The sequence below is a fragment of the Gopherus evgoodei genome, chromosome 14, assembly GCF_007399415.2.
Source record: "Gopherus evgoodei ecotype Sinaloan lineage chromosome 14, rGopEvg1_v1.p, whole genome shotgun sequence".
NCBI classification, from domain to species: domain Eukaryota; kingdom Metazoa; phylum Chordata; order Testudines; family Testudinidae; genus Gopherus; species Gopherus evgoodei.
In genome coordinates this window covers 30,725,490-30,741,420 of record NC_044335.1, presented here as the reverse complement: position 1 = coordinate 30,741,420, position 15,931 = coordinate 30,725,490, and the positions used below count along the sequence as shown (strand labels likewise).

The 15,931-nt window shown below is 55.5% G+C and overlaps 1 protein-coding gene across 4 annotated transcripts in view; it reads left to right on the top strand.

The window, feature by feature from the left end:
* SOGA1 (suppressor of glucose, autophagy associated 1) overlaps positions 1-15,931 on the top strand; it is a 91,685-nt gene that overhangs the window by 54,741 nt on the left and 21,013 nt on the right. For all 4 annotated transcript variants that reach the window (XM_030532888.1, XM_030532886.1, XM_030532889.1 and 1 more), the window contains 5 exons: positions 511-618; positions 3,431-3,598; positions 9,767-10,018; positions 10,913-10,969; positions 11,727-11,797. In XM_030532888.1, coding sequence (XP_030388748.1) covers positions 511-618; positions 3,431-3,598; positions 9,767-10,018; positions 10,913-10,969; positions 11,727-11,797 — 656 coding nt within the window. The remainder of the gene's footprint in view (positions 1-510; positions 619-3,430; positions 3,599-9,766; positions 10,019-10,912; positions 10,970-11,726; positions 11,798-15,931) is intronic.

The window sequence follows — 15,931 nt, the reverse complement described above, 5'->3', positions numbered from 1 at the left end:
TGAGAACTAAACTCATTCACAAATGAGAACAAATGATGTGCACAGAGTGTGCAGCCTCTGGACGGCAGCAACTGTGTCTGAGGCTTGGTAACAACAGCCTCTTTATGGCCTGGCCTTGTGCTGAGGCCAGAAGATGACTGTGCCCTGGCATAAGGCTGTGGTTTCTGGTGCCTGGTACGGAAGAGCAGGAAACACGAGCTGGGGAGGTGCTGAGACCAGATCACCCCCACCCCACAGCTCTGCTGAAGGCCCTCAGTCCAAGTGTGCAGCTCCTCCATTACTCTAGTCCTGAGTATCACACACAGCTCTCCTGGTGGCCCTCCTTCCCAACTCACAGTCACCTCCTATCCCTGGGCTCTGCTGGGTACAGGCAACCTTGGGTGCCATCTTCTCACTGCCCCAGGGCCCCTTCCCCCTACTTCCCTGGGCCAGGAGCCCCTTGTTTGCCCGTGGCTGGAGGCTGAGGGAGACCGAGCTACCTCCCCCCATTTTATCTTGTCATGTTTCCAGGTGAACAGCATGAAAGAGCTGTACCTGCTGATCGAGGAGGAGGAGCTCACCCCACAGCAGCAGGCTGATAACAAGACGTGTGCCGGAGACACCTGGACCCAGAACACGGTGAGCTGGGACCCTGGCACACCTGCTGCAGCAAGCGCCCATGCGCTGAGCTCGGAGCAATGGTGGTGGGGCAAGTGCTCTGTAGTCTCTGGGTTCAGCCCAGTTCCCTGGGCACAGGCTGGTGCCTGACATCTCCCATCCCTTTCCCACTCAGTTCTCATTTCCTGAGAGCACCGAGGACCAGGAGGCTGTGCGGAGCCAGGCTAGGGTAGGAGGTTGCTGTGCCCATGGGAGTTCAGGCAGCCCGGGGCCCTGTGTGTATCTTCTGCGGCAGCCCCTCAGTCCTGCCATTCTTCTGTGCTGGCAGGAAGGACTGTGGGTTGGTGTGCTGCACCCCACTCCTAGCACTGGTGGCCCGGTCAGACCCTGCCATCTGGGCAGTGAGGCCAGGGGCCCTGGTGTGTGCTGGGAACCAGGGCCAGAATGCAGTGCAGGCCGTGCATTCTATTTGTAGGCATTGGGGATTGATCGAAAAGTGTTAATGCCGCGCAGACCAGCTGAGGTAACGTGGCTCCCAGTGCTGGCAGGAAGGTGGCTGTTCCTCAGAGATTGGGGCTGCAGATCCTGTGCAGGGGTGGGCAGGTCTGTACTGGAAACATCACCCACTGCTGGGGGCTGTGGAGAAGCATTCATGGGGGGCGGGGAGTTGAGGCTGAGTGGGGGCTGTCTCTGAGCCAGCCCCAGCTCAGGCCTATGGGCACAGGTCCATGTTTACATTGGAGAGCAGCAGCCATCCAGATGTCTGTGCTTAGCCCTTGTAAGGCGAAGGTGGATGCGGAGGGAGCCTGCATGCAGCTTCCAGGCTGGGTTCTGAGGGACGCTGCAGTGCTGGGCACCTGTCACCAGCTCCCCCTGCCAGCAGGATATCCCATAGCAGGCAAACATGGTAGCTGGCTGTGGGGTAAGCTCTGGCCGGCCGGAGTCTCTGCACCAGGCCATTATGCTTTCTGTGTCATATAGAGCAAGGGGCTGGGCCTGACCAGCAAACTCCAGGCCTAGTTTGTGGCAGAGCTGCTGTGTCCTGTGGGATCCGGCTTCCTGCTGTTCTGTCTGCTGAGAACAAGGTGCCTTTGAAGCCTGGCTCCTTACTATGAAAAACACAGCGTCTGGGTGTAGCTGGCAGTACAAAGGAGCCTGAACTTCCCATCCCTGGGGCTGCACACCTGGCTGCCCTGCCCACAGCGCTAGCCCAAGATCTCACAGCGGAAGTGCCAATGAAGAGACACCCTCCTCCCCGCACTTCAGCGTGTGAGGTTCTGCTGGGAGCCTCTGTGGAGAGTGCCAGCCTGCGTGCCCCTCTGCCCCTGTTCTGCAGACATTCCTCCTCTTCTCTGATCCTCCAGGGACCCAGGAGGACCTGGGGTCAGGGACGACCAGGGGTGCTGGGAGAGGCCCTGGGGCTGCACCTTCTCAGCAGCTCTCACATGGAGACTGGCCTCTCAGCCACTGGGCAGGCTTGGCCTTCCTGAGACCGCGGCAGCTGGGTGAGCCCAGTGGACAGGACCAAGTTCTGCAGGAACAGGTGCCTGCTGCAGCTTCCTGGGGTCCTTCAGCCCAGGGCTGGCTCCATGTTTTTTGCTGCCCCAAGCAAACAAGCCAAACCAAACCAAACCAAACCAAAAAAGCCAGAGTGCTGCCCCCTGAAAAGTGCTGCCCCCAAAGGGCCAAAATGCCACCCCTTGAAAAGTGCCATCCCAACACATGCTTGGAAGGCTAGTGCCTAGAGCTGGCCCTGCTTCAGCCTGTGGGGTTAGGGGAATAGCCTCTCACCCTCCTCAAAGGCCAGGGAGGGGGTAGCCTCTACATGCTGAGTGTAGGGCATGTGTACAAGCTGTCTGACCCCAGGGTGGCTAGCAGGCGTCTGTGCACTGTTTCCCAGCCTTCTATCCCGGAACTGCTCCAGCAGGGGCAGGGCAGCGAGCAGAAGCCAATGGGCAGAGAGAGCAGGTGGTGGTGGGACACTGAGCTTCTGCTGAGCTGAGTCATGTTCTCCAAACTGGTGCCGGGTGAAGGGGAGAGGACAGCTCCCTAGAGGCTGGCAGTGCTGCTGAGGGAGGGCATTCCCCAGGACTCCTCTGTAGCCTGACAGCTTCGCAGACTGGTGGGATTGAGGGTTAGAGCCCAGTGAACGGGGCAGGGGCTGCAGCCTTTTTCTGCCCTGACATTTGCTGGTTTTCCAACCTGACTGCCTGGGCCTGGCATGGATGAAGGAACACTGGCCTGCTGCACACAGCAAGGAGTCTCCCAGCCCTCCAGCAGCTGGCCAAGGTCCTTCTCCCCTTTGTATGATGGGGAAGGGTGGAGGGGATTTTTGGAGCAGTCTCCCAGTCCTGTGCTCTGCTTTCCCAACTCTGCAGCCTACTGGCCTGGAGGGCCTCAGGGTTACTTCTGTGTCCCTTCCCGCTATGGGATCATCACTCTCAGCAGGGGGGTTCTGCAGGAGGTTTGATGACCATGACATGAATCCAATGTGTATTGCAGAGTGCTTCTACTGCCCCTTGCTGGAGTGCTGGACTGGAATGAACCTTCCTCCCCCAGATCCCTGGGGCAGGGACTGGACAGCCCACCTGGCTCCAGTGCTGCTGAACTGGCTGTAGGGCAAGGCACATTCTTGAAACTCAATCCACGGGAGGAGGCAGCACAGGCTAGACCAGGGCCCTGGTGCCTGCAGAGCTGCCTCTTCCTGTCCTCATTGCCTGGTATAGACAGACACGGGGCCCGCGGAGCCCTGCGCCCGCTGCTACTCCCCCCTTGCAGATGTCTGTGAACAGCTGCCCAGGCTCACGCCTTTCTCCCTTCCTCTGTCCGGCAGCCCAATGAGTACATCAAGACCCTGGCAGACATGAAGGTGATCCTGAAGGAGCTTTGCACGGAGCTGCGCGAGGAGAGGCGGGGCATGAATGAGCTGCAGCAGCAATTTGCCAAGGCCAAGGCTGCCTGGGAGATAGAGCGGACTGAACTCAAGTGCCACATCGCCCAGGTAAGAGCAGCAGATACGCACTGGACTCTTGGAGGTGGGGTGTGGGTGGGCATTTTCCTCCTTTGGCTTCCCTCCTCCATCACCCTAAAATCCCTGCTTTGGGATGACCCTCCTTCTAGGACAGCAGGATGGCCCCAGCAGTCCCCCTCAGCAGGGTTTTGAATGCGATGGCAGCGTGTGCTCAGACCTAGTAGGGCAGAGCACACTTCTCTGTGCTTGTCTAATATCAGAGGGGCTAGGAACTGCAGGAGATGTCTGCAGGCTGATAGACTGGTCTGGGCAGAGAATGAAAGCAGTGCATTGTGGGAATCTTAATTAACAATCTCTGCCTCTGCTGGGAGAGTTTCTATAGCAACAGAGCTGACACTGAGAATCCAATTGTTGGAGTAAATGATGCCCATTATTTTCCTTGCAGGGATTGCTGGGCTGGGGACCCAGAGCAGGTGGGAGGAGTATCCTGGCTGGAGAGATCCCAGACAGAAGCAGTGGAGAGGCTGGCTGCACGTGCAGTGAGCTTTGAGGCTGCTCAGCAGGGACCCTGGCTGAACAGGATAGCTTTCCAGCACCGCTGTCATGAACTGAGATGTGGGCAGCCAAGCCTAGTGACTGGATCAGGACTCAGGCACCAGAGTCAGGAAGCTAGTAGGCAAGTAGGGAACAGACTGGGCAAGCCAGGAGCAATGCTGGGAACAAGCCAGGAGCAGGGCTGGAGCAAGGCTAAGAGCAGGGCAGGCACCGAAGAGAGAGCAGCTGCGGCCATGTGTGATGAGCACCCAGAGATCATTCAGTCCTTGCTGTTGGGCATAAGAGCAGACCTGGTGACCACCTCATCCGGTCAGGTGGAATTGTCCATCAGGTGGCCCTGCTGTGCTCGTAGGCTGTCCTGAGACTGAGCAGGTGCAGCTGCAAATCCTCACTTCTGACAATCACTCATTTTGGGAGACAGTAAGAGGTGGTACCCGCCAAATTCCACCCATAATCCATGCTACACCCACGTGTGATGCCAAAATGAGGTGGCACTTATGGTGGATTGGTCGGCAGTTTTCAGAAATTCCTTGTGTGCTGATTGGCAGTAAAATAGTCAACAGTGTTGCCATCATTAGACTGTAGGTTAACATTCATGGAGCTGCCTGGACCAGCTCCCATCTCTAAGTTCTTTTGTCAGGCTTTCTGCAGACTCAGGCAGACACCACCGCATCTGTGACACTAGGGTCACCTTTTCAACCAGGGGGCTCAGTATTTATCTTAGTGACTCCATCTCATGTGTGTCACAAGTAGAAGGTATCAGAGGGGTAGCCGTGTTAGTCTGGATCTGTAAAAGCAGCAAAGAATCCTTTGGCACCTTATAAACTAACAGACGTTTTGGAGCATGAGCTTTCGTGGGTGAATACCCACTTCCTCAGATGCATGTAAGTAGAAGGAAACAGCCTGACTTGGTGAATCAGCCTGGGATCAGAGAATCAAGCTGGGCTTTTTCCTATGCATAGGAAACCACTAATAAAGGCTTTGTAGCTAACTTTGCCCTGTGTGGCCCCACTAGTCAGCAGGCATTAGCACAGGGGTTGCTGAGTGGGATCAAGTGAGCAGACTCCAGACCCTTCTTTGTCAGCTGTGCTGGCTGGGCAGGGCTGCCAGGAGCACAGACTGATTTTAGTCCTTAAGGACAGCGGCTTGGACTCTGATCCACACACTGCAGTGGGAAAGGCTGTTTCTGAGCAGATCTGCACTTTAAGGTGAGCAGATACCAGTGACATTCCTGGCCCATCTAACAGCAGAGGGCCATTCTGCTAGCCTTGCAGAGCCAATTCATCTGGCAATCAGCCTGTTTTCCTGAAGCCTGCAAATACTCGCCCAGTACATGTCCACTCTGTGGGCTTTCCCAGAATCAGTGAACATGCAGTCCTTTAGCCGTGCAGGGTCGATGTCTCTGGCCTACAGATATTCATCTCCAAGCTGTCGCATGCTCAGAGCCATGCCAGGCTTGCGTGCTGCTCAAAGCTTAGTGCTGAGATCAGCAGAACCCAAACTAGTGGAAATGAAGCCTGGATTTATGGCCTCGTTGACTCCAATGACCAGATGCAATAAAGGCTGGATGACCACAATGCCCAGGTTTCAGAAGAATGTGTTACTCGATAGATCATTTGGGGAACCTTTTCATGGCTAGGATCTGCAAGAGGGCAGCAGTGCTGCAACTGCACCTGGGCTTGGGAGCTGGAGCCAGTGTGTTGACAAGACCTTCCCTTGGGGGTGCTGTGTGGGTCCCATGGGTCACATAGGGTTGCCAGGTGTCCGGTTCTAAACCTGAATGCCTGGTTGAAATGGGACCCTGGTGGCAGTGCTGACTGAGACGTTAAAAGTCCGGTCAGTGGCGCAGTGGGGCTAAGGCAGGTTCCCTGCTTGCCGTGGCTTTATGTGGCTCCCAAAAGCAGCGGCATGTGCCCTCTCCAGCTCCTATATGTAGGGCAGCCAGGGGACTCTGCATGCTGCCTCTGGCCCAAGTGACCACTCTGCAGCTCCCATTGGCTGGGAACCATGGCCAATGGGAGCTGCAGGGGCAGTGCTTGCTGATGGAGTAGCATGAAGAGCCTCCTGGCCGTACCTCAGCATAGGAGCCAGAGAGAGGACATGCCGCTGCTTCCAGGAGCTGCTTGAGGTAAGCACTGTCTGGATCCTGCACCCCGACCCTCTCCCATGCCAAAACCCCCTGCCCCAGCCTACATCTCCCTCCTGCCCTCCAAACCCCTCAATCCCAGCCCAGAGCACACTCCTCCACCCCAAATCCCTCATCCCTGGGCCCACCCTAGAGCCTGCACCCCCAGCTGGAGCCCTCTCCCCCTTCCCCACACCCTTGCCCAGCCCTGATCCCCCTCCCACCCTCTGAACCCCTCAGTCCCAGCCCAGAGCACCCTCTGGCACCCCAAACTCTTCATCTCCAGCCCCATCACAGAGTGTGCACGCGCCCAGAGCCCCCTCCCGCACTCTGAACCCCCCTAGTCTGGACCCCCCTCCTGAACCCCAAATCCCTCATCCTCGGTTCCACACCAGAGCCTACACCCCCAACTGGAGCCCCCACCCCAGCCCAGTGAAAATGAGCAAGTGAGTGAGGGTTGGGAGAGCGAGTGACAGAGGGAGGGGGGATGGAGTGAGTGGGGGCGGGATCTCAGAGGAGGGGCAGTGCAAGGGTGTTTGGTTTTGTGCGAGTAGAAAGTTGGCAACCCTAGGGTCACACCAGGCGCCTTTGGGGATGTCAGTAACCGGGAAGCCAAGTTTGTTTCTAATGGTGGTTAACCCTGTTGAGAAAGGGGCGCCCTCTGTTGTGGGGGGCGTTGTGAGGCGCAGTCAGCGAAATTGCAGTCAGCCTGGAGTGTCAGGGACCCTCCAGCTGAGCAGGCTGTGTGTGCTGGTGATTTGCAGGCCGGGGGCAGGAAAACAGTTAGGCCATTAGGCAAACACAGTGAGCGAAGCTGGGAGACCTTCTGCCAGACCTGCCATCCTGCAGCAGGGCCAGAGAGGCTGCAGCTATAATGTTCCCCATCTTGGAACTGCAGCTGCTTCCCGGGTCCCTTTCTGTCCCCTCCCGAGCATGCGATGGGCCCCACCTGTGCCAGAAAATGGAATGGCTTCCCGTGGCACGGTTACTAGTAAACCAACCAGTTCCATAAATGGAGAGAGGCCAAGCTCAGCCCTGGGAGCAGCTTCGATACGAATGTAGCACCCAGCATGGCCCATGGACCTTGCCTCTTCGATGCACCCTGCAAACCACCACCACCCTGCCTTGCCCTGGGGGAAGCTCAATGTTACCCAATTCTGTGGAGGGGAAATGGAGGCCCAGAGAGAGTGTGACATGCCTCCAATGTCGCAGTCAGTTCTCGAGCCCTGCTCTCGGCGCTAGCCATTAGGCACACTCTCGTTCTCTGTTTTTAAGCCTCTACGGTTGTAACAAAGGTGCCTGTGGTAATATATTAAAATCCAGGTTTAGGTATTGAGAGCTACATGTGCATTTGGGTGCACGGTTACCACAGCTGTTTGCACACTGGGGTAATTGTGCAGCATCACATGCCCAAATACAAAGGCAGTTTTGCGTTCCTGCTTCTCAGCCTGTGGGCCCTGAGTTTTCTGGCGCTCCCTGGCCATAGAGATCTATCTCACTGCAGTCCTGGCTACTCTGCTGCTCAATGGTTCCCACCCACTCCAAGCTGGTGTCTGATAAGCTAGCTGTGTTCCTTTGACCACTCTGACACCAGGGCACCTTTTCTGTCCCGTTGTCTAACTCTTACTGCTTTGGAAATGTCCCGAGGCTACCGGTTGGTTTCATCCCCATCACACTGAAACGCTGAGCTGTCTGGGGCTGGGGCTGTGTCAGTGTGATACTAGCTTAATGCGATTGTCAGGGTCTGCTCAGAGACGCACTGGGCCCTAATGAAGTCATGAATAATAAACTATTTGCCAGCCCCATGCTCCAGTGGTGTCATTCTTAGGCTTTTCTCCAGACTCTAGTATCCCCTAGTGTCATTGCACTGGTCTGGCTCTATGCATCCGTGCAGCATCCAGATGCATTTATCATCACGCTTAGAATAATCATTTCCCACTCTGCTGTCTGAGCTGTTGTTTGCCAGAGGACTTGAGCCCTGCCCTGGCTGCCTGCTAGCTGGACCTTGCCATGTTCTGTAGTGGTATTGCCTTGTCCATCTCACTGGGGTCTGTGTCAAACCTGCCCTCAGATGCCTGAGCTCTGTTCTCTTCTCTGATTGCTTTTCCTGGGTCCTCATCTCCCTTTTGCAAGGCAGATCCATGAGGAACTAACTGAGAACGAGTTTGGTTTACACCCCAAAATGGCCAACTGTTGTTTGGTGCTACCTCCCAAGGCGCTGGACGCTGCTCGAGGGGTTAGCCCCCTAGCGGTGCCCCTGCCTGTATTGCCCAGCCGATGTTCCTGGCGGCGGCAGCAGCATCTCTTGCTGATGCTCTCTCTGAGCAGCTGTCAATGGCTTCAATCTACCTCTCAAGCCATCACGTGCTTAAGCCCCTTGTGAGCTGTCTGAGCTGCTGAGCCCAGGATGAGACACATGGATTCACACCTGTGCTGGCCTCAGGGTTTGGAGCCACTCCTGCAGAGAGGGTGATCACCAGGTCTCTGGTTGATCTGGGTATCGCATCCCATGCTTGCTCCCTCCAGGGCACAGGCATGGGCTGGCTTTGGGCTCTAGGATTCCCCATAGCCTGCCTTAGCCCTGCCTTCTCCCAGTGTGGCCCCTTCCTTTCAGAGTGCAGCTCATCTGTGTCCAGGCTGAGGCCAGCCAGGAGTCTCCCTGCTGCGCTGGAAGGAGGCAGCCTCCTGCTCTGAGCCGAGTGCTGTCCCTCTCCCAACTGTGGGGTGTTAGCCAGCCTGTCTGCTGAGCACTGCTCTCACTGCCTGGCCTCTGCATTGTATTGTGCAGCCACCACGTGATCCCAGTCCCATTCAGGTTGTGTCTTGAAACCCCTGTGCCAGGTTCTGGGCCCATTCCTCATGCAGCACTGGAAAGGGCTAAGCCCTGGTTTCTTCTGCCCATCCCTGGTGTGTGTCCAGAGAGGGGCTCAGACACTGCCACAGGGAGCGTGGTATGACTAGATAATGAGACAGAGGCAAGCTGAAGATCTAATGGCACCTTTCCCGAAGAACTGGGGCTAACTAATCCTGGGATGCTGGAGGCTGAGGGTCCTACCTGGGGAGGGTTTGTCCCTGTGCAGTCACTGCCCAGCTGGGATTTGGCTCGTGGCTTTGAGTACCAGCACCGTCCATGGGGTTCCAGCCAGTGATCTGCTGTAAAGATCTGTAATGCCCCCTGCTCGTGCCCATGCCTCTGAGCTGTGTTCTCCCTCCCAGTCAGCCCTCCAAGAGCCACCCGGTCACAGGCTGCTAGCACCTGAGCTTGCATGTTCAGCTTCATGCTTCCCTTCTGCATGACCATGGCTGCAGCTGCCCTGCTGTTCCTTTAATAAAGAGACTGTCCCCTTGTGGGCACAGCAGCTCCAGAAGGACATGCCAGGAGAGGCTCTGGAAAGCTGACTCAGCGATAGCCCCCTGGCCCAGCCCAGTGTTAGCAAGGGCTGGTGATTGGCAAGCTGTAATAATCAGCTGGAGGCAGGTGTGCCTGCACTCTGATCTCTCCCCTGGATTCCCCACAGCTGGAGTCAAAGGTTGGGAAAGGGGTCCCAGAGCGAGCCCCGTCAGACTGGAAAGTGGCTCTGAAGAGGGAGCGAGAGGAACACCAGCACCTCCTGGCCGAGTCCTACAGCGCGGTCATGGACCTCACCAAGCAGCTGCAGATCAGTGAGAAGAACTGGAACCAGGAGAAGCTGGAGCTGCTGGACAGATTCAAGGACGAGCAGCAGCAGGCGGAGCAGCAAGTGAAAGAACTGCAGAACAAAATGAACCAGGTGGGGGCGTACCCGGGCGCGTTCTGCTCACTGGAGTGTGCATTCCCACGTGTGTACGTGCACACGCACCTGAGCTCTCACTCACAGAGGCGCTCATGGGAGCATTGCTCCTGCATATGTACACGCACACACATATGCATGTGAGCTGGTGCTTAGAGATGCTCCCAGGAGCATCTTCTCATGTGCATGCATGTACAAGTAGCTGGACTCACTCTCACAAAGTTGCTTGCTGCTCACAGGGATTTGTGTGAATGTGTGAGTGCATGGATACACCCAAGCTCTCACACCAGTGCTCTTTGCTCCCATTAACACACAAGCACATGCTCGTGTGAGCGTACGCATGTACACCCACTGCCATGCATGCTCCCACGCAGCTGGTCCTGGCACGCTTTTACACATGCTAACGTGACACTTGCATAGTGCACACTCATAGGAACACGCTCACAGGAATACACATTCACACATCGCCCCAAATTGCTCTCAGAAGCCCCTTCCCCTGCAGGCAATGGCTCACGTTTTGTGGTGACTGGGTGAACACAGGCCCTGCACTCTGCTAGCTGGTTTGTCTGATCGCCAGGGTGGAACTTGTCCCCTCTGCCTTTGGCTCACTGTCCCCCCATTGTGGGCCTGCCCCCGTCCTTAGATCTCCCACTCCCTATGCAGCAGTCCTGTAAGCTCCCCAGTCCAGCCATGTTCCTGCAGCCGAGCCCAGCCCTGGTCCTGCCCTGAGCCTGAGGAGTCCAGTACGTCCCCTGGCCGCTGGCCGAGAGTCCTCTGGGCCATGGGAAAGCCATCACGTTGCTGAGCCTCAGTTCAGCCATTGCTGCCTGCAGGCAGCAGCTGCTCTAACGAGGCCTTGTCAAGTGACTGATTCCTTTTCTGTGCGATTCCCAGCTGCAGAAGGGAGCTGACCGGTGGGCCGTGGAGAAGCAGGGCAGCAACTGGAAAGAGGTGAGCAGGAGAGCAGCCGTGCCCTGACTGTTGAGGAAAGGGGGGGGTCGCCAGCTGCTTCCCAGGGAGTGAGCTGGGCATGGGACTGGATCCTTGGGAAGGCGGAGCAGCTGCCTTCTGAGAGGAGAAGCCCAGCCCCCTTGCCTTGGATTGGGGTGCAGCACTGCATGCTGGGACTGGTCACCTGTGTTACAGTCACGCCCCGCACACAGCTGTGGTGGGGTCCCTCTGTGCCAGACGCCAACATGCCAGTCCCTGCCCCAGAGCACTCAGTCTGACCAATCCGCTCCCTTGGATCGTGACTGGACCCTCAGTGGGCGTGGCGTTTATGTAACTCTTGGCACCCTGGGATCTCAGAGGGGGGCCATTGTTACCAGGCAGGTTAATGTGGCAGGTTCAAACATAGGGCCCTACAGTTAGAACCCTGAATACATGGCTTTAGATCCAGGCTTGCTGAGCACTGGCAACTCTGCCTGGCGCCATGGGGGCTGTATGTCTCTCTCCTGCAGATTTAGGTTCCTAACTTTAGGCTTTCAGGGTGAAAAGTTCTGGCTCAATGAGGCTGGGAATGGAACCCAGGCGTCCTGGCTGCAAGATGAGCTGTACTATCACTTGGATACGGGTGAGGTGTAGCTCCTTTGCTCCTGGGAAGTTGCCAGTGCAGCTCCTCGGTTTGGAGTCCCCTGGCCTGACGTACCATTCCCAAGTCCAGATTGTGTGCCAGCGAATGTCAACGTTTCCTCCTGTGTCGTTCTAGACGCTCAACGAAAAGATCACCGACAAAGAGACCGTTTCTGAAACAGACCCCAAGGGAGCCAGTTTAAAAAGGTGAGAGAGACACCTCCAGTTGGTACAGGGCAGCCCAGCACTGCTCACTCCTCCTGGCGGGTAGGAAGAAGCTGAAGGGTGGGGGGTGAGTGCAGGAGCCTCAGCCCAGGTCTGCAACTGATTGGTGAACGTGGGCTGATGGGTTCACAACCCTCCTTACAGGTGTCCCATTGCCAGGACCCCCCAGCTCACCTCAGTATCTGATGGCCTTCACATCTATCTCAGTGGGCTTGTGCTGGGGACCTGCTTCCCCCTACAGACTCTTTGGGGGAGGCTGCAGCTCCAGCCCCTAGAATGGTGCCCTGCAATTTTCCCTCCAATTTTTTCCATCACTGTGCGGAATGAATTTTGTTATGTACACCAATATCAAGGTAATATGTGGGTGGGCGCCACCAGTAGAAACCAAAAACCTAGCTATAATATCTATTTTTAAAAAGTTACCATACGGATAATTGCTCCAGCCAGGACAGGTTAAGAATTTTAGAACTCACTACTCAAAGAATTAAATTTTAAGCATAAGAGAGAAATAAAATTATGAAATGCACAGACCAGTCAAAAAACTAAAATAACACTTTGTAAGAATAAAGCTACAGAGAATATATGTGCATTGCAGGAAGTACCAAGAAGTAACAATAATAACAACACTAGTATGTGTTGGGGGTGTGTGTGTGTGTGTGTGAGAGAGAGAGAGAGACAGACAGACAGACAGACTGTGCGTGTGAAAGATAGGGCCCTACCAAATTAATGGCTATGAAAAATGTCATTGACTGTGAAATTTGATCTTCCACCGCAAAATCTAGTCTTTTATGTGCTTTTACCCTATACTGTGCAGATTTTACAGGGGGAGACCAGTGTTTCTTAAATTGGGGGTCCTGACCCAAAAAGGAGTTGCCGGGGGGTTGCAAGGTTATTTTTTTGGGTGGGGGGGGGTTGTGCTATTGCCACTCTTACTTCTGCACTGACTTCAGAGCTGGATGGCCGGAGAGCGGCAGCTGGTGGCTGGGCGCTCAGCTCTGAGGGCAGCACCACTGCCATCATCATCAGTGCAGTACTAAGGGTAGCAGTTCCACAATCCCCCCTACAATAACCTTGCATGTCCCCACCCACCCACAAACACACACACAACTCCTTTTTGGGTCAGGACCTCTATGATTACACCACCATGAAATTTCGGATTTAAATCACTGAAATGAAATTTACAATTTTTAAAATCCTCTGACTGTGAAATTGACCAAAATGGATTGTGAATTTGGTAGGGCCCTAGTCAGAGAGAGAGAGAGAGAGAAAGAGAGCGTGCGTGCGCGCGCAAGCTGCTGGGGAAGTGTATGAGAGGCTGTGCGTTGTCCCTTTAAGCAGAGAGGCACTCACCAGAACTCAGACCGCAGCAGCTCCGTCCTGCTCCTGAGCCCTGTCTCCCTATCCCCGCTCTGTGGAGATGGGGTACATGGGCATGGAGGAGGGGGACACCCTGAAATCAGCGTCCCAACCCTGCACTCCCCTGCTGTGCACAGCAAGCAGGAGGGTCCTGGGAGCAGCTGGCCAGGGGCTCGAAGGCAGAGGGCAGGAGCAATGCGGCTGCAGAGCAGTGGGGGGAGAGACACATGAACACACGCGATGTGCACGGCGCTTGATTGACTCTTGGGCAGCAGCGTAGCTTAGAGGGAACACTGGTGCCCTGGGGTAGAGAGGTGAACTTGGCCTCTCCTCCACAAGGAACATGAGCATAAAGCACCGTTATTGGGCAGAGGCTGGGAGATGCCCCAGAATCCTTTGCTGCTAGGGAACTCCAGGGTGTTACCTAGTTATTGTGGGAGGGATTTGGCAGGGGGGGCACACTGTTCACACAAGGACCAGCGTGGGAGGAATCATTGCTGTTTTTGCTGTGCAGGGGAGAAGTGCACGTTCTGCTCCCTGAGCACTCCCAGAGCCTGCAGAGGTGTGAGAGTGGGGCAGGACTGCTAGGGGGGCGGAGACTGGCTGGATTTGAGTGCGTCTGGGACAGATGCTCAGGTTTGAACCCAAAGGTGAATGCATAGGGTGGGTTTGCGGCCAGTCCTTGCAAACAGACTTGTAGGATTTGGCTTATGACCCCCCTGAACCCTGCTTCCAGCCCGCATTCAGCCAGCACTCCCCCAAACATGCCATTGCTCCATGCTCCCAGTCCCGAGCATGTTCTCCCAGGGACCTACCTGTGGCCGATTCACCTGAAAGCAAGCTCCTATACAACCAAACGATACTCAAGGCAGGCTGGCCAGGCAGGCTGGCATACCCTGACCCAGAACAGTCTCTTCGCTGACTCAGGCTGAACAGTGCTGGCAGAGTGAGGGGCCAGGCCAGGCTTTCAGGTTAAGACAGATCCCAGCTTCACCCAGAACTGGACACTTGGAGGAGGCAGCCAGCCCTTTTCATCTTGACTGTTGGGCCCTGATTGGCTTCTGCCCACTCCTGGCTCTTCTAGCCACTGGAGGACCAAATCTTATTGGTTCCACCAGCAGCTGATCATGGGTGGTCTCTCTGGGCACCTCCTGAAGGTCTAAACATGATGCTCATTTTCCCCCCAAAAGACACCAGCTTTGGGTGGGGTGTGCCAAAGTGGTGTGCCCTGCAGCAAGGGGCACCCAACACCGGGTAGCGCCCCCCCCCCCCACTGCATGTACTGCTGTGCTGGCTTGTAGCCATAAATCCTGCCTGAGGACAGGAAGCTTGGGTTGGTGTAGAACCCTTCCTTGCAGCTTGTTAGCCCACCCAGCATTTCACCACACTGCACAACGGCCCAGCAGAGTGAGCAGCGATAAATACTGGGTGTGCGCCTCGAGATCCCAGCTCCAGCTGTGTAATCCAGCCCACCTAGAGCCTGTTAGCCATGCAGGAAACATGCCCAGAGCAACTGCATTCGGAGGGGACTCAGCACACACTGGAATGATTCCTTGGCATGACCCCAGCGGCAGGTCATTTGTGTTCTCATCTTCCTCGGCTCGTCCGGGCTGTAGGCTTCTTACTGCATTTGTAATTCCTGGCACCTCTTCAGCTCTCATCTGTCAGACTCTCTCTGCTGCTTCTGGGTTTTTCTCGCTCTCCAGCGTCTTTGCTGCTGGGGCTGCGCCAGTGATAGCTTGTGGCTGCCTTAGCCACTCCTCTGGGTTTGCTCTCTCATTTGGTGAGTTACAAGAGCCCTGAGAGCAATCACTTCCCATCTAGCTAGATGGTTGTGGGTCACAATTCAGGGCAAGGGCACCCTCTCTAGGCTCCCTAGCCGCAGCCTCTCTTGGCTGGAGACCCACACCTCTCTCCCTTCTGAGCAGGGTATTTCAGGCTGAATGGCCCCCTGCCTGCATGGTGTTATTCCCTAAGCCGGCCTGCGGTGCTTCTCTCCTCTGAGGCAGTGCAGTGTGTGATTGCCCCAGGTATTAGTTACCACCCAGGCCTTTGTAAGCCAGCACATTTCATTCGTCAGGTAGAAGCATTACGGAGAAAACCGCTTACCAACAATGAAAGAACCTACATGCAGACAGGCCTACCAGAGGTCACCCAGCTGCCAAATTGCTCTGGCAGGAACAGTCCTTCTGCTGTCCCAGAAGTTTTCCTGTGGCTTCAAGGTCCCCACCCTCTTTGCTCGAACCTGAGCACACCGCTCACTCATTTATCCAGTTACGCTCTCTGAGGAGACCCAGAGCAGGTCACCAACCTGATAGTGGGTCTCTGCTCAAAGTGCAGCTTCAGAAGCCTGGACTCGAGGTGGAGCCTTTGCCTTCCCTTGACCTCCAAATATTTCCTAGGAAATCCACTTTCACATGTATTGTTCCCATAAGGCCTTTGAAGTTAATAGGTATATCTCCATTATTTATTTTATTTATCTCCTAGAGCTGGAAAGATCATTGAGTCCAGCCCCCTGCCTTCACTAGCAGGACCAAGTACTGATTTTGCCCCAGATCCCTAAGTGGCCCCCTCAAGGATTGAACTCACAACCCTGGGTTTAGCAGGCCAATGCTCAAACCACTGAGCTATCCCTCCCCCGAGTATCTCCCTGAGATTGCATTAATCCTGCCTGCCTGGTCTTTAAAGTCCTCATTAGAACTCAAACATTTGTATGTTCATACAACGGAGAGGTATTAAACTTGATTCAGTAAGGTGGTT